The 16,951-nt window shown below is 45.6% G+C and overlaps 2 protein-coding genes and 2 non-coding genes across 4 annotated transcripts in view; 1 reads left to right on the top strand and 3 right to left on the bottom strand.

Moving 5' to 3' along the window:
• Positions 1 to 1,746: 1,746 nt before the first annotated feature.
• Positions 1,747 to 5,646, bottom strand: im:7152348 (uncharacterized protein LOC559250 homolog). Its single transcript, XM_048252980.1, is given in 5 exon segments — positions 1,747 to 2,393; positions 3,078 to 3,182; positions 3,710 to 4,038; positions 4,041 to 4,508; positions 5,464 to 5,646. Coding segments are annotated over 4 exon segments (537 nt in total). The 5' UTR covers positions 4,098 to 4,508; positions 5,464 to 5,646; the 3' UTR covers positions 1,747 to 2,347.
• Positions 5,647 to 8,255: 2,609 nt separating this feature from the next.
• On the bottom strand, positions 8,256 to 8,327 carry trnap-ugg. Its single transcript has one exon. It is a non-coding gene; the product is annotated as a tRNA-Pro (tRNA).
• A 146-nt stretch (positions 8,328 to 8,473) lies between these two features.
• Positions 8,474 to 8,545, bottom strand: trnap-cgg. The gene has a single exon. It is a non-coding gene; the product is annotated as a tRNA-Pro (tRNA).
• A 287-nt stretch (positions 8,546 to 8,832) lies between these two features.
• cep63 (centrosomal protein 63) overlaps positions 8,833 to 16,951 on the top strand; it is a 9,929-nt gene continuing 1,810 nt past the window's right edge. Inside the window, exons 1-15 of the mRNA XM_048252899.1 lie at positions 8,833 to 9,076; positions 9,676 to 9,776; positions 10,213 to 10,390; positions 10,531 to 10,629; positions 11,298 to 11,393; positions 11,629 to 11,751; positions 12,602 to 12,715; positions 13,207 to 13,313; positions 13,351 to 13,369; positions 13,856 to 14,001; positions 14,408 to 14,554; positions 14,668 to 14,770; positions 15,411 to 15,608; positions 16,038 to 16,124; positions 16,596 to 16,781. Coding sequence (XP_048108856.1) covers positions 9,730 to 9,776; positions 10,213 to 10,390; positions 10,531 to 10,629; positions 11,298 to 11,393; positions 11,629 to 11,751; positions 12,602 to 12,715; positions 13,207 to 13,313; positions 13,351 to 13,369; positions 13,856 to 14,001; positions 14,408 to 14,554; positions 14,668 to 14,770; positions 15,411 to 15,608; positions 16,038 to 16,124; positions 16,596 to 16,781 — 1,650 coding nt within the window. The 5' untranslated portion in view covers positions 8,833 to 9,076; positions 9,676 to 9,729. The remainder of the gene's footprint in view (positions 9,077 to 9,675; positions 9,777 to 10,212; positions 10,391 to 10,530; positions 10,630 to 11,297; positions 11,394 to 11,628; positions 11,752 to 12,601; positions 12,716 to 13,206; positions 13,314 to 13,350; positions 13,370 to 13,855; positions 14,002 to 14,407; positions 14,555 to 14,667; positions 14,771 to 15,410; positions 15,609 to 16,037; positions 16,125 to 16,595; positions 16,782 to 16,951) is intronic.

Here is a 16,951-nt window from a genome sequence, read left to right on the forward strand (position 1 = left end):
CAACACATTTCAACACGGCCAAGTGTCTTCCTTCAGACACAACAAAAACTTCCTTGGGCCAGAGAGCAAACAGCCCGGCGCAAGAGACCCACCGATAGCCGCTGCCGTCTCGCACCCACTTTCCATGCGAGGCCAGATGCGTGCTGAAAAGACTTGATAATCCACTTACGCGCGCCACTGGGCCTATTGTGGTGAGCTCTCGGGGTGCTGTGAGCCCCTCTGCTGTGGTCTGGCCCTCATCTCAGTGTTGGGAGGTTTCCCACTTATGGGCCGGTGTCTGTCTGACCCATCTTCCTGATGACACACACACCATGGGTAATTGACCAGTACAGAGGGCAGGCGGAAGGCAACTGGCCGAGTGCCCTACTGAGTGGCCGCTGCTAGGGGTGGGCAAACTTTTTGGCTCAAGGGTTTTGAAAATTGGTCCGGCGGGCCGCACAACGTAGCATAACATTCAAGTTAGATCTGCTGCAAAGGAGATAACTAAGAGTAGACCTGTCATCTCTATTTAAAATTATGTTTTGACATTGACATCGTAAACATTCTCTAAGGAGAATGAAAAGCAGTTTGCAGTAAAACTAACCGACGTCGTCTCTATCGCAGGAAAAAATTAGCGAGCAGCCTGAAAACCAAATTAAATGCTCGGCGGGCCGGATGACAGTGCTTGCCGGGCCAGAGCCGGCCCGCGGGCTACAGTTTGCCCACCCCTGGTCTATGCCAAATGAAGGTCATGGGTGTGGAAAGTACATTGATGCTGTGTTCACCAACAGCTCTCTCTGTTCAGCCTCCCAGTGCTAGCAATGTCAGTTCTACAACTATCACATTATTATATACCTATATAAATAATTACATTATTTATATAGGTATAATAAATAGCTGTACCTACAACAATAACAATTAAATTATTTACTGTGTGTATAGGTATATACAATATGTATCTAATAAGCAATATAGCAAAATCAAGCCTCTACTGGAAAAAAGAGAAGGGAGGGAGGGAAATGTCATACTATTTTTCACGTCCAAGTTGTAATATACTGTGAAGAGCGCGCAGAAGAGCAAAGACAAGTATGTCCCTGAAGGCCAGCTTGACATTTGTTTTGTATGAGTGCACTAAGGACCCTCTTACAGACACTCCAGGGAGAGAAAAGAGCTTCAAACAGAAACATTATCTAGGGAGGGGTGTGTGTGTGTGTGTGTGTGTGTGTGTGTGTGTGTGTGTGTTATATGCTGTAGTTGATCTGACAGAGTATAGACTTTTAATCAGACACATTAGTGCTGCCTGGCTGAGCTAAGAAGAGTGGAACAGGGACAGACCCAGGGCTCTGGCCCCCAGAGGAAAGCTGAGGCAGCCCTACAGATGGTTCCGCTCACCAGAGACTCTCACTGACTGTCGTCCCACTGACACGCTACCCCGGCCCAGTTACGGTGTCATTAATGTGAGCTGATTTAACATGGAGAGAAGGTCAAAATAACACTCATTCAAGCTCCCCCAATCCCCAACCTATGGACAGACACTGATCACACACACACACACACACACACACACACACACACAACATGCTCATATATAATCACTGATCACATAACTGATCACACACACACAACACACACACACACACACACACACACTAACATGCTCATATATAATCGCAAAGAGTGCAAAAAGTTTTAACATTTACATTTTTTTATTTAAAATAATTTATGATCATGATAAATACAACAGCTTACAATAAGTTAAAGGGTTAAAGGTTCAGCCTCCTGGGGTTTGATCCTGCCAGCCAAAGGAGGTTAAAGGGGTTGGGGGTGACCGTTTCCTTAGAGGCCATCTGTTAAGGAGAGCCAGCGCTGGGTCCAGGACACCGTCTCTCTCGCTCTCTCTTTACCCCCCCCATTTCTTCTACATCTAAATATCACTCTCTCTCTCTCCATCTCTCTGTCTGTCTAGCTCTCTCTGTTCTTTCGCCCAGTCTGTTGGGACAGCTGATCTCAATCCCACTGCAGCAGCTGTCGTGGATTAGGGGTGGAATACCTAATGAAAGAGTCCCCTGCACAGATAATGGGTGCAAGCAGTATTCAATGATGCATCTCCCCATCACAGAGAAACCCACAACAAACACACTTACACAGACACACACACACACAAAGTCTTGCAGACACGTTGAAGTCTGTCTGAGCCACTCTAAATGTTTGTACAGTGTTTGCACTGGTTTCCGATCCCTCAGATAATCTGGTGGCTGGCAGTCTTTTTTTTGATGACTGTTGGGAAAACAGCCACAACACAGTTTGTGGTGATTGACAGTTCCGCTATCTGGGAGAGCCGTTGGTCACGTCCCCTCTTCTCCAAGCTTTATATCATATCAGCCGTCGCGAGCCTCCGCCATGACTTCATTTCACTGTATGGAGAGGGAGAGAGAGAGACAGAGAGAGAGAGAGAGAGAGAGGGAGAATAGTTAGGGGAGGGACTCAAGGAGACAGCAGGCAATTCAAAACAAAACAAACATTTCTCATTGTGTCTGTGTCTGTCTGTGTGTGTGTGTGTGTGTATACACCATCATTCACCACCCAGTACAGAGCTTTTTTTGAACGATAACACCGCGCTGACTATTAATTACTGTGAATGGATTATCTGTATGTGTCACTTTGCTGGTGATTATTTGTGTACTCTGTGTCTGTAATGGGTGTTTTCCTGTCCACCTGTGCACTCAGGCTAAAGCTTTAATCTCCCGTAAGAAATATGACAGCCGCTACACCTCGGCTACAAACGAGACTCTTGCGAAACAGTGTTTGTGCACCAGCAATGTGTCATAGTTTTCCGTGTAGGAGTTATTTGTCATGACAGACCTCAACTGAATTGCATCGGCCATGCAATTGTACCTTAATCCACGTAACATAATTGTTAAGGAAACAGCATTAGGTAATATGGAGCCACTTTGGGCTACCTGTATGACACACTGCTAAATGGCGAAACACAGTAGCCGTTGGCGCAAGAGACATGATATGTATGTGTGTCTTTACATGGCGTGGATTGGGAGACACAGAGGTGGAGAGGAGAGAGAGGTGGAAAAGTGAGTACTCACACATTGGAGCCAGGCATGATGCTCTCCTGGGGCTGCCGCACAAAGCTGATCTTCCTCAGGAAGGAGGGCAGCCTGATGCGGGGCCGGTAGTGCTTTGAGACGGGGCTGGCGAGGGGACAGGGAAAGAGAGCAAAGTTTTAGACCAACGTAACCGAGGACAGTCTTAGAGGAGACCGTCTTTGTCACATATTCATTCCCAAAGCTGTTCAGTACATTTCTTGGTGTTTTATGCCCCCAAAGTTGTCTTCAAGGCAGCGTTGCCTGGAAGGCACTAGGGTTAGGCATGGGTTAAGGTTAGGGTTAGGGTTGGGGTTAGGATTAGGATAAGGTGCCTTTACGTCAGCGGTGGCAGCTGCCTGGAAGACGACGTTGGGGGCATAAAACACAATCGAGCGTTCACTACCAGTGCCAGTAAATAGGTCATCTTTGCAAATTCAGGGGGGTGGGGGGTGGACCTTGGGGGATTGGACCTTGTATGTTGCCAGACAATCAATACAGCTACCCCAACACTGGGTATGTTGATACAATCATATCATGCTCATAAGAGGCCATGGTCATATTCCTCAGTTTGTAGCACATTGTTTCATTTTCCATACAGTATTAGCAATCAGTTCAGGGTCAAGTCTACTCACTATTGTGCTGGGGCAGAAGCTTCCTCTGCTCTCTCCTCCTCCTCTACTCTGATCCCGTCTTCCGCATCTTCCTCTGCTTCCAACACCACCTGCCTCCCCGCCTCCTCATCCTCCTCCTCCTCCTCCTCGACGACAAAGTCCGGTATCTGGTCCCACACGCGGCTGTTGACCCACAGCGCCTCGTGCAGCTTGTTCCCGCCGCCCACGCAGGTCATCTGCCGGCAGAGCGGGCAGCGCACGGTCAGCAGGCCGCTCTTGGGCACGGCCATGGCCTCCAGGCACAGGCCGCAGAAGGTGTGGCGGCAGTGGAGCACGCGGGGGATGCGTCCGCTGCGCGTGAGTACGGCCGGTAGCACACGCTGCACTCGCGCTCCTCACACAGCACCATGGCGACGGATGGACAGTGAAGGGCTTCACAGACGACAGGGTGTCAGGCAGAGGAAAACAGAATGAAAACACACAAATGAGCTGCAGTGGACAGACGTATCGCTAGCCGACTGTCAGGTGCAGTAAGGTTCCGCTAGCAGACTCCTGGTGGGTGTGGTAGGTGCTCACAGTATCCAGATGGATCAACTGAAGCTCGGCTTCTTTTTGATTCAGCAGCCTGTACTGTCAGGTCTTTAATTTGGTGGTTTGGGATGACCCGGTTAAAAAGACGGCCGCTTTAGGAAGAGATCGAGGCCAAAGTCTGGAGGCGAGACACTGATTCGGATGGATTTAGGCCTGGGGGTGGTTTGTCTTCTACTGCCCCTGTTGACCATGTGATGCTCTCTCCCCTGCAGCCTTCTGGGACTCACTTCTATGGATGGATTAACAAGAGAAAAATAAAATACACTGAAAAAAGGAGACATTTGCCTTCACTGAACTGAAAAAGTATGCATTGACAACACATTTATTCTGAAGGCACTGCAAAATGGGTTACAGATTCTGGAGTGGAATGCCATCTAATGAAACTCTCTCCAAAAGAAACAATAACCTCGCAGCCTCACTTCCTGTCTAACACAAACATCATTTTGTATCTCTTCCCGTTCTGCATCCACATATTTCTCCATTCAAGGGCACACACAAGCTGGAGGCACAGTGTTACACTGAAACCCTTGAGGCCATTGTGTAGGTAAGCAAGGTCAGAGCATGTATTGTGTGTGGGGTATTCAAATAATATTCTCTCCCTGGTTGCCAGCCACCTGTTAGTCAGAAATAATTAATGGCTCTCCCTGACCTTTTAGAGTCTAACCTTTGACCTGTTTTGGCTGCCAGAGCGCATAATGCAATTTCCTTCATCACATTGTCTACTCTATCACTCACAGTCTTGATTAGATCAATCAAAATTGGGAGAAGTTAAATCAGGCAGCTGATTATGTACAACCCCAAAGGCTTTGAAAAGGTACATTCATTCCCTTTTGAAGTTTAACAGCATTGTTTGTGTGTTTGCTTCATAGTTTTTTATATATATATATATATATGCAGCTGTTCTTAAAGAGGTTCAACTAAACCATAACTGCCATATTACAATTATCTACTGTCTCCTTATCTGATACATTCTAATTAGGCTAAATAAATTAATGTGTTCTAAATCTCAAACTGTCTCCACCTAGACTGGCTGAACATTCACTTTCATACAAACACACACAACATTAATACCTCCAACAAAATAAATACCATTCATTGTAAATTGGGTTTAAAAAAAACAGGACCACTTGCTTAAATATAGCAGAAACAGAAAGGTTAAATCTAAAACAGAAAATAGTACTTACAAGTAGATAAAGTAAAGAAAGTCCCAACATCAATGTCAGTTTTTTGTTGAACTCCTGTGTGGTGATAGAGACCTAGCCGTGAAGTTCAGTCCTGCTCATCTCTACTCTGCTGACAGTCTGAGCGTCTGTGTAGCCCGCGTGGTGTAGAGTCATGTGGTAGGTGGGGTAAGGAGGGGGGTTGGGGTTGGGGTTTCTCTCTCACTCACTCAGACTCTCCTCCTAATATCCCCCACAGACACAAACACACTTCATCTCCTCCTCTCTGTGTTCACAGTCTCTCTCTCTCTCTCTCTCTCTCTCTCTTTTCATCCCTCCCCCTTTCTTTCACCCTCCTCCTCGCTCGACTGGCATGACAGGGCAGCTGTGTATGCAGCGCAGGGCCGCCCTGGGGACCTGATGGTTTAAACACTCATTATGCACAGTGGGAGGGGAGGGGAGGGGAAGGGAGGGGAGGCAGGGCTCTGGCCAGGCTCACTGCAGTGCTCTTTGTCTCGCGCTGCCTAACAGCTGACAGGAGGGACAGGTGGAGACAGCAGTGAGAGCGGCCGAGAGGTAGAGAGGAGAAAGGACATTCCGCACGGCAACCCAAAGGCCACTGTCACTCTGTTGCCAGGGAAAAGGATATTATTTTAAAAGCTTGTGATATGTTTTTTTTTTTTTTTTACAAAGGGTTGTGTTTAATTAGTGGTTATGAAATTGAAACCTTATGTCCACATCAATGTTGAGTCACAAAGCCAGCCATGAAAAGGATTGAGGGAGGTAGGATGGGATGGGGGGGGGTTCATGGCTGAGTTGGGTTTCTATTTAAGTGTTTGTCAGATCATAATAAGCCCCCAAAACCCACCACCCGCCTGTCCACACAATGTCTTACAGATTTAGCATAAACCTTCAAGATTTAGATGCTAAACATTTTAGGGTCCTGTTTAAATAAAACTACATCTGGACTAGTTTACAGCCGTCAAGGAGACTCTTGAAGTGGTCCATAACTTGGCGTGTTCTCAATTCTGGAAATCAAATACAAACACACCAAAGAATAAACTAAAAAAAAAGCCAAATGTATATATGAAAACATTTTAACTTTTTAAATAATTTCATAACACATTTTATCTCAGGTTTGTTGAGTGTTTTATCATAGTAGTAGTTATTAGTAACTTTCAATGGCTTATTGTAACTTTTAACGGCTTCCAAGTAATCGAGGAACGTTGCGAACGTACCATGGGCACAGCAGCACAATGATGCAACCTGATCTCACAGAATTCTGTGAAATGAACACAGCCTCTTCTTAACTCAAAATCTGTGGCAGTTTCACAGAATCGCCTATGTAAGTCAATGACAGCAATGATATCACGCAGCACCTTAAAATAGTCCCCATAGGCCATAACTTCCAGCAACAAGTTTGAGCTGCAGCAACGTTCCGGAATGAGAGTATCCACAAGTTTCCTGGGGTGGTTGCTGGGAAAACGTTGTTGAAAGGGTCTATAGTTACTATCTGCCTTACTACATGCCAGGACTTGTCTTGAACAATAATCCTCTCTCCTGAGTCATTGCCGACTGTATGTGAAAGTTGTAGAATACCATGGAACTGTGGAGGAAAAAAAAGTGTATGGATTGGTCATTATTTCTGAGAAATCACTCACTGACACTGCCTTCTCCTGAAGCCTTCATCTCCTGAAGCATTTGATCAGGGCTCTTTTTAAGTTGAACTAGGGTAAAGCTTAACTTCTAGCTACTACAAAGTATTGTTAACTATATTGTCTTGTGTGTATTTAGGCTTATTTACTAGATAAGTTAGTTTGTGCTCCTTTACTCACCCCCATGCTACCTATCCCTGCCCAAATGGTCTCATCATGCCCCCCTTCCCCCATCTCTCTTTAGGCTACTCTGAATGCATTAGTTTACATGATCACATGGGACCATGATAATATAGGTTATGACTTTCTAGATATAATAGAATGTTAGGAACTGATTTTTACTTTTATTGCTTTAATAAATGGAATCTTTGTTAATTTAATTTGGCTTTTTTTAAACAATAATTTACAATTTACAACACTTTTTTAATATCAAAGTGAAAGCACATTTCTACAAAGTAATGTAAATTAATTAAAAATATATAATGCAAAATAAGCAATTAGGTTAATGGCACAAGTAAGGGGATTTAAACAAAAAAATGTTTAAACCAAATTTAAACAAAAAAAAGTCGCTGAACATCCCCTGGAGTTTAGTGAAATCAATCCTTAAGGAATATAGCAAATCTGCCTAGAGCAGGCCATCACCACAAACCGAGTGACCGTTCAAGAAGAATAATGGTGGGGGAGACCACCATGGCACCTATGATAACTGAAGAAGTTAAAGGCTTCAGCAGCTGAGATGGGAGAAACTATGCATACAGCAACTTCTGTCCAAGTTCTTCGCCAGTCCAAGCTCTGGGTGAGTGTTGTAGTAGGCTATGACTGCCCTCACGTGGAAAGCAGTCATACTACAATCTACCAAGTTATATGGTTATGCTCAGCCCTTATTCCGCAACATTTCTACATTTTTATTAGTTACATCAGTAGGCTATTTTTATATACTGTGAAGATTAATGCCGTTGTCCTATTCGCTTAAATAGTTTCCTATTTTTACTGTCTATGATTTCTGTTTCAACTGTTTCTGTTTCTGTTTCTGTTGTGTTTTCATGTTGATCTTCAGATACTGATTGGGATAAGCACAGATTAATCGATTTCTACCCGAAGATGTAGAAGTAGAAGTAGCTTACTTCTGTACTCTCTCCTTCCATCTTGTTTAAAAAAACTGGGCTCGTCCGGGATTTGAACCCGGGACCTCTCGCACCCAAAGCGAGAATCATACCCCTAGACCAACGAGCCAACTGGATTACGTTTCCTATATTACATATTTCACCTTTTTGGTACGATTTTCCACATTTGTTTGTAAAAGTGGTTTTGTATTTTCACTCCTGACACACGTCCATAATCTGCAACGTTGGCACTATGATCAGCTAAGCAAAAAAATTGGGCTCGTCCGGGATTTGAACCCGGGACCTCTCGCACCCGAAGCGAGAATCATACCCCTAGACCAACGAGCCACGTGCCACCTGCATAGAGCTCAATGTCCTTACATAATATAAAGTAAATTTATTTAGAGGCTATTGCAATATAAATAATCTTTTGTAATGTCTGTTACCCCATTTTTGTTAATGTGACTGAATAATTGTGTGAATATCAGTGCGTAGCCTACCAGTTTGACAAGCTAAACGTAGCTGCCATTCGTTAACTAGTGCTACTGACGTTAGCTTCCATGTGTCTACATTAGCCAACGAGCTACTCAGTATGTAGGACGGCAATATTGCAAAAGCACTTACAATTACAGCAGCCCAAAAGAGTGTTGATTTATTTGTAGAGTTAGGGGCAAAACGGGAAAACTGAGAAAACAATACAGTGCATAGGAAAGTTGACTGCTGCCGACTGCTGCGCATGCAACTACCCATGTTACCTTGCGTTCGAAACGAATTGTCGATTGTGCGCCAAGTGCAGACTGTAACGTTACCGTTAACGTAGCTAGCTAGATGAAGTGTAAACATACAAATCACTGTCTGTTCATTTGTCTGTTAAAGAGGGTAAGTTATCGTGACTAAATTGTTTTACGCCGATCGGAATCTGATATACTTCTTAAAACCTTTGAAGATGTTGTTTGTCTGATGTTCACCTTGGGAACCATCAAGAACTTTGTCAACTGCGTTAGGTCGTTTGTTTGGATCAGACCACTTATGCTAGTTTAGGTCTTTGCTAACTACAGAGCTAGCATGTTTGTTAGCCGAAGTTCGAAGTTCATGTAAGTTTAGTTAGTGAAGTTAGTAGCTGCTATAGCTAACTGCAACTGTCGAGATAAGTTTAGATGGGTATCAGTATCACCAGGGCTATGCTATTGTTCTCTGTACAACTTGCACTGGTATCCTCTCATTCGTTAGCCTTTCAGATGGTTAACAGACAGACTACAACAGAGAGTATGAGGTTGAAATTAGCTATACATGTCAGACAGATGGTTTTAATTAGAAAATGTTTCACATGCCTTTCTAAGTATGTAAGAGTTTACGAGAGTTGTCTGTCATAGCATAGCTGTTTCATGGGGAACTGTTGTAACGTTAGTGAGTTATCATAACGTTATGGAAATGGTAAGCGTTCGTTTGTCTAAAGATGTTTTATCTACGGTTTATAGACTGTATATTCAGCGGTGAGGATGACAAGTTGAAACAACTTCAAACACAATTAAATGGACATGGATGCATTTTTGGAAACACTTCGGGACCAAGACGGGAAGTGAGTGTGCAATTTACATTATCAATGTGGTTTTAACAGGTATTTGGAATCAAAACTGCTTTAGGCTAGAAAAACAATTCTCGATATTTCTGTGCATATTGTTTTATGACTTGTTTACATTTACTTCCGTTGTTATGTTGTAAATAATGAATATGAAACACCTCGGACTATAAAAGAATGGGAAACATGTGATGTCTAATGTTCTCTGTTTACCTCTGTGAATTTGGTTCTGTGTAGTAGTCCATGAATGTGATTATGGGTTTAAGCTGACAGTTGTCCTCTGTAGTTTGTTATTTTTGTCTAAGCCAAAGTAACAACAATTTGTGGTGTCTATCTGCATTTTATCTGCGTACTGATATTTTTATGAGAATAGTTAATGAAGTGTCACATGAAGTTTATGTCATGTCATTCTCTTCCACTTCACCTTCTCCTTCAGTTCCATCCTCTCGTCCTGTGAGCCGGAGCTACAGGAGCTCCTTCGCCAGATTGACATCATGCTGAATGACAAGCGCAGCGAGTGGGAGGCTGAGGCGCGTGCCCTAGAAGGGCGTCTCCACAGCGGGGAAGCAGAGCTCCAGACTGCCCGGGACCTTCTGGACCGTAGGAATACTGAGGTGAGCCAAACCCAATAGCTCCGGAAGTCCACACTCTCCATTGTTTTGTCTTGTAGATGTAAAAAAAAAAAATAGGGGAGTTGACGTCTGTTGGTTCGATGTGTGTTTGATGGTTTAAATGCCTTTGCCTTTACGTTCAGCAGATGTTTAGGGTGAGAGAAGCCGTCACTGTCCTGTTAGACCTCCAGGGCACTGGCTTCCGGATGTTAAAAATGGTAGTGGAAAAGGAGTTGTTGCAGGTGAACTGGCATGGAGGGTGGTGTGGCTTGCAAAGCAGGGCACTTGTGCATGTGTCTGTAGCCCTCCATCTCATTTTTAATCCTGTGGCTTCATGGTCTCATAATAAAGTGTTTACAGATACATTACTGTGGCAGCAGTGTAACCCTTAAAGTCATTTCACAAGTTGTGTATGTATACCGTAGTATTCATGCCATAGGCAAAGTGTGTGGGACAGGGCTCAACGTTAACTTTTAAAAGTGGTTGCCAGCTTGGCAACCAGGCATGAGGTTTTGGTTGCCACTTGTAACAATTTGGTAGCCAAGGGCAACCAGGCAACCAAAACTCTACTAAAACTATACATGCTCACGTGACTGAAGGTACAGTACATCTACATTTTATCCACTGTGTTTTTTCTATTTAAGATGAAACAAATAGCAGTTTTAATACTCGAAAATTTCTAATTAAATTAAATCTTTAATACAAAAGCGGGACACACAGACACACATGGAAGCAGTAAGAGCTGCTAAGAACATGGCATGGGAGTCTGATGTAGAGTAGCTGTGTGAGGACCGTTCTTGTCATTGCATGCTGCTGCTCGTAGAGGCTGATATGTTTGGGAGCGCTGCTTGTCAGTTGCCATCGGATACCCAAAGCCCTGCCCTCTGACCCTCTGGCCGTGTGTCCTCAGATCAGAGTGCTCGGTAAGCAGCTAGAAGAGATGCATTCTGGGAGACAGGAACTCGTGACCAAGTATGAGGAGCAGCTACAACATGTACGAGATGAGGTAGGCTCTGCAGTTCATCAACTACCGGTAATAGTAACTAATCATTTTTAAAATCATTCGCTATTATCAGCAGACTAGGGTTCTTGTTTCGTGCTACTGAGGATGATTTTACTAAACCAGGAATAAAGCAAATATATTCAATGTGTTCTCTCTAAATCTAGACCAATACCTTCCATTCTAAATCAAAGGTCACTGCAATGTCTGTGTGTTTGTGTGTGTTTCTCCCCTCTTTCAGCTGGCCAAACTGAAGCGCAGTTACGAAAAGCTCCAGAGGAAACATCAAAAGGAAGCTCGTGAAGGGTCCAAGACTCGTGGCGATGACAAAAGCGAGGTGTCGCGCCTCAACGGGAAGATCGAGGTAACATCTGGTATACCAGTGTTTCCCTTTCTTCCTCAGATACACACACACACACACACCAGTGTTTCCCTAGCCTGGCTAGCGCCACCACTTCTCAATGAAACGTAGTCTGGGAACCAAACGTTCATTTTCTCGTATTTGAAAAAAATGCCCAGATCCGTTTATTGGGTGCCACGGATGTCTATCAAATGCGTCTGTGCATAGCTCATCATCGTCTTGCTTTCCCCCCTGTTCTGTGATTGGTTCCCTATCTCAGGCGAAAATTTGCTCCATGGTCTCCAGGCTGCCTTAGCAGCGTGAATCAAATCGCGCGCAAGGCAGCATGGGAACACCCAGGCTAGTGTTTCCCATACATTCACTTATTTGTGGCGGCCCACCACAATATCAACATTGACCACCACACAATGATTTTCCAGGTTGTACTAAATTGTGCTTAAATCTGGTTAGCATCATAACCACGCAGTGCTAATTTGTTAAAAACTGTTGCATTCAAGTTAATTCTGCAAACCAACCACCACAAATGGAATTCAGTTCTCTGGGAAACACTGTATACGAACTGTAGGCTTCAGAGACTTTGTCTGGTTATTGTCAGTGCAGGACAGGACTTAGTTTAGAACAGCACATCTACTGTAACTGAACAGTGAGTCATGGTGCTTGCGTTAACAAGTGAGTGTCATCACCGACAAGCTCATGTGAGGTGTTAGTAGAGCCGGCATATTGCTGACATGCTTTATTTTCCTGTGAGTTTTCAATTGGACAGCCTCTGAATTGTCATGTATATCTGTCCTATGCTTGGGATCCATTCTGGTTTTGTTACAGCTAGAATTGTTGTGACTGTGTGTGTTGTCAGGAATTCCGCCAGCACTCGTTGAATTGGGAACAGCAGCGGCTGCAGTATCAGAAGCAGGTGGCGTCTCTGGAGTCCCAGAGGAAGCACCTGGCAGAGCAGTTCTCCCTCATGCAGGTAGAGCACTGTTGTCCCTCCCATGTGTACATTTGGACAATGACTGCAAGCCAGATGTCACCGCAAACGCTACAACAACAAAAGAAGAGTTTGCTTCCAAAACGCTATATCCACCATTTTTAATGAATTTTCATAAATAATTTTTTTACGTTTTGTTTATTAGTAATTTCAGGAGAACTGTATTTGGGTATTGTTATTTGATTTATCTTTACTCAAACATCAAAACAACACTACTGCAATTAGATAGATTAAATAGCAAGACTTTTTAATGTTTTTAAAAACAGAGATATAACGTTTTGGAACCAAAGTCTTCAGATGGTGAGTGTGGCCACAAAGCATTTTTTTCTGAGACATTTTCTTTTTCTCTTTTTTTTTTTCTTCTGCGACTTGAATTGTGTAGGATTAATATTAAAACTATCCTATTGTGTACATGTGTGTGTGTGTGTGTGTGTGTGTGTGTGCGTGTGTGCGTGTGTGTGTGACGCACACAGTCTCAGGGCCCCAGTCGGCTGCAGGAGCAGACAGAGCTGCAGCGTGTGCGCAACCAGCTGCACCGGGCCCAGGATACGGTGCACATGCAGGAGCAGGAGCTGGACCTGCATAGCTCGGGGCGACCTGGGAGAGACTCCACGGAGGCGACAGGTCAGACAAACGGTAGGACAGGATGGAAGGGGTGAGAGAGGGAGAACTGACCAAGCAGCTGATACTTACACAACCCCTTTGAATATCATGACTGGAGTCTATACCTTGAGTAGTGTAGTGTAGTGTTGTGTAGTGTAGTGGTAATTGTAGTAGTCCAGCAGTAATAGTAAGTTGTAAGTGTAGTGTAATAAAGAACAATTTTCTGACCAGATGAGAGTAGCATTTTTCTTTTCAAATAGAATTCCTCCTGTTTGTGACTGATTGAGGTCAAGTCTGAATATTTGTGAAAGTTCTGTAGTAACTAGCCCACTACAGGTAAATGGTCCAGGTTCTCTGAAAATAAGTACATGTCAGTGAAAGCTGTTATGGAAATGATGACTACTGCCATTAGGAAGTGGAGCCTGCCATTCAAGTGTGTGTGTGTGTGTCTCTCTGTGTGTGTGTGTGTGTGTGTGTGTGTGTGTGTGTGTGTGTGTGTGTGTGCGTGTGCGTGTGTAGGTGCTGAGCGAGGAGAAGCAGGAGCTGAAGGCCACTCTGGACACACAGGAGCAGTTCCTGCGCAGCTCGGGCATGCAGCAGCAGCAGCTGCGCGCCGAGGTCACGCGTCTCACGCAGGCCCTGCAGGCCAAAGAGCAGGTCATCCGGTGAGTGGGGCAGCATCAGAGGAGTGTCCGAGCATCAGAGGAGTGTCCGAGAGTTTGGATGGAAGGAAGAGAAAGGAAAGAACGTTCCATCTCACGTTTTATTAGTCTTGAAAACGCCGCTGGTGACTGGGTTGGTCAGATTCATTCTTTTTATGTGTGCAAGGAGGAAGGATGCTTCTGACAGTGAGTCACAATGGGCTGGTTGTTTTTCTGCCTTCTATGCAAGTGCACTCAGTCACACATGCAGTTTGTCCAGATTGGAAATGACCATTTGCTCAATACATACAGCTGTCTGTCTCTTATGTTTGACTGCTTGTGTCTTTGTTCTCTCCCTGTGTGTGTGTGTCTGTGTGTGTGTCTGTGTGTGTCTGTGTGTGTGTGTGTGTGTGTGTGTGTGTGTGTCTAGGTCACTAGAGGAGTGTTTGAGTGTGGGGAGTCCCTCCGCAGGCCTGCCGTCCGTGCGTCAGGAGCTGGAGCGGGTCACTGCCCGACTGCACAGCTCGCAGGCCTGCCAGAGCCACCTGAAGGCCGAGCTCGCCCGCCTCCGGGAGAGGTCAGATGGGGGGGTCAATCACGGCACTACTCCATGATTGCACTTGCAGTATATATATACAGCATGGTTGATTATGGAGTGAGTTATAACATGAAATGTGTCCTGTGTGTTAGCATGGACAGTGAGCGCAGGCCCAGAGGAGAGCCCAGCAGGACCGGGGAGAAGTGGAAGCAGCTAGAGGAGGCGCACCGCCGCGCACAAGCAGACGCCAAGAAGGTGAGCGATGGGGAGGCGTTAGGACCAGGACCAGCTAGTAATGGAGTGTAGAATGCGACTGTTATTCTAGAATATGACTAAGTAACACTGCATTACATGACCCTTTGTGTGCATTCCTGTTGGTTGCATGTACATGATTGGAAGACGTTGTACATATCAGACGTGCATGCACATATCAGACCTCGACAGGGCAGCCGTGGCCTACTGGTTAGGGCTTCGGGCTTGTAACCGGAGGGTTGCCGGTTCGATCCCCGACCAGTAGGAATGGCTGAAGTGCCCTTGAGCAAGGCACCTCCCCTCACTGCTCCCCGAGCGCTGCTGTAGCAAGGCAGCTCACTGCTCTGGGTTAGTGTGTGCTTCACCTCACTCTGTGTTCACTGTGTGCTCTGTGTGTTCACTAATTCACGGAAGGGATAAATGCAGAGACCAAATTCCTTGTATACGCAAGTATACTTGGCCGAGAAACCTTTACACATGGGTACCATGCCCTTGCAGACTTGAACTAGTGAATCTGTGGTTCCACATGCATCCACCCAACCTAATGTGTGTGTGTGTGTGTGTGTGTGTGTGTGTGTGTGTGTGTGTGTGTGTGTGTGTGTGTGTGTGTGTGTACGTACGTACGTACGTCTGTCGTCTGCAGCTGCGCGAGGAGCTGAGTATAGCGGAACAGACGCGCCGCGGCGAGGTGGAAGGCATGCGGAAGGAGGTGTCTCAGCTGACCAACGAGCTGCACCAGAGGGACATCTCCATAGCGACGCTCGGCGGCTCCGCCTCCAGCATAGAGAAGCAGCTGAGGGCTGAGGTGGAGAGGGCGGAGCGACGGGCTGCCGAACTCAAGGTGGGTGGAGCTTAGCTGTGGGCACAGGGCCGTCTTTTCTAGAGTATTTCCTCATTAAGAAGAATGCCTGATGTGTGCATCAGATGTTGGGCTGTTTTAGGTACTTTTATGATGCAAATAGGGACTGGAATGTTGGAAGGACCTGTGTTTGTGCACTCACTGATCCTGTTGTGACTACAGCTGCACTGCATGTCAAAGGAATGTCTGTATTTGAAGCCAAATGGGTTGGTGAATCACTGGTTTGGGTTCTGCAGAGCTGGATTCTGATAGTGACAAACTTTCCCTGCCAGTCAAAGCTCTTTCTCTGCATTGAGTTGTAAAGTTGGTGGTAAATAGGTAACAGTAGGTACCCAAATGTCCTGGTGTTTACTTGTTGTTCAGTGTGTTCCATGCACGTTTATGTTTAGTGGGCCTTTATTCGTCCTCCAGGTGACTCAGGTGCAGCTGGAGACGCTGAAGCTGGAGAACCAGCACCTGAACGAGCTGCTGGAGCGCGTGGAGCCCCACTCCCCAAAGGTGAGCGCCTCAGGACTCCCATTCACACACACTGGCCGATGGAAATCCCAGCACATGGCAAGGATGCAGTAGACATAGAAAGTAGACCTCTCTTCTTTTCTTTTCGTTTCTTTTCTCTTCTCTGATTGTCTAACACTCTGTAAAGCGCCATGAGACATGTGTAATATTGTGGCGCTCTATAAGTACAATTAAATTCAACTGAAATTGACATAGGGACTGTGCATGCTGTTCTTTGGCTTTATCTATCTATCTCTGTCACAAAGAGACACACATGCATACTTACACACACACACACACACACACACACAGGCATGGGCACACACATGATTCACACATGTACACACACACATTTTGTACATTCTTTATGACTGATGCATAACCCTGCATGATTCTGCACTCACAGACATTTTTTATGCAACACTCACACTCACTCGCGACATTCTCGCTCACATTTGCAATCTGTTCCATCAGAAGGGGGACGCGTCGCTGGCGTCTCTGCGGGACAGCTACGTGTCGTCCCTGAGCAGTCTGGAGCGGGAGAACCAGCAGCTGCGGCAGGATCTGGCCGAGGTGCGCGCCCGACTGGACGCCAGCAACCAGACCTGGCAGGACAAGTACGAGAGAGCCCTGCAGCTCAGCCAGAACCGCAGCCAGGAGTGCGTCACACACCGTCAGTCACACACACGTCAGTCATCAATACACACAGGGACTGGACTGTGCTCTTCTTCTTATCCAGCAACCAGACCTGGCAGGACAAGAAATATACTTGTGTATTGAGGAGCCCTGCAGCTAGAAGCCAAAGAACCGTCCGAGCCCGGTTGTAGAGG

Source organism: Alosa alosa, chromosome 9, assembly GCF_017589495.1.
Source record: "Alosa alosa isolate M-15738 ecotype Scorff River chromosome 9, AALO_Geno_1.1, whole genome shotgun sequence".
NCBI lineage: Eukaryota > Metazoa > Chordata > Actinopteri > Clupeiformes > Clupeidae > Alosa > Alosa alosa.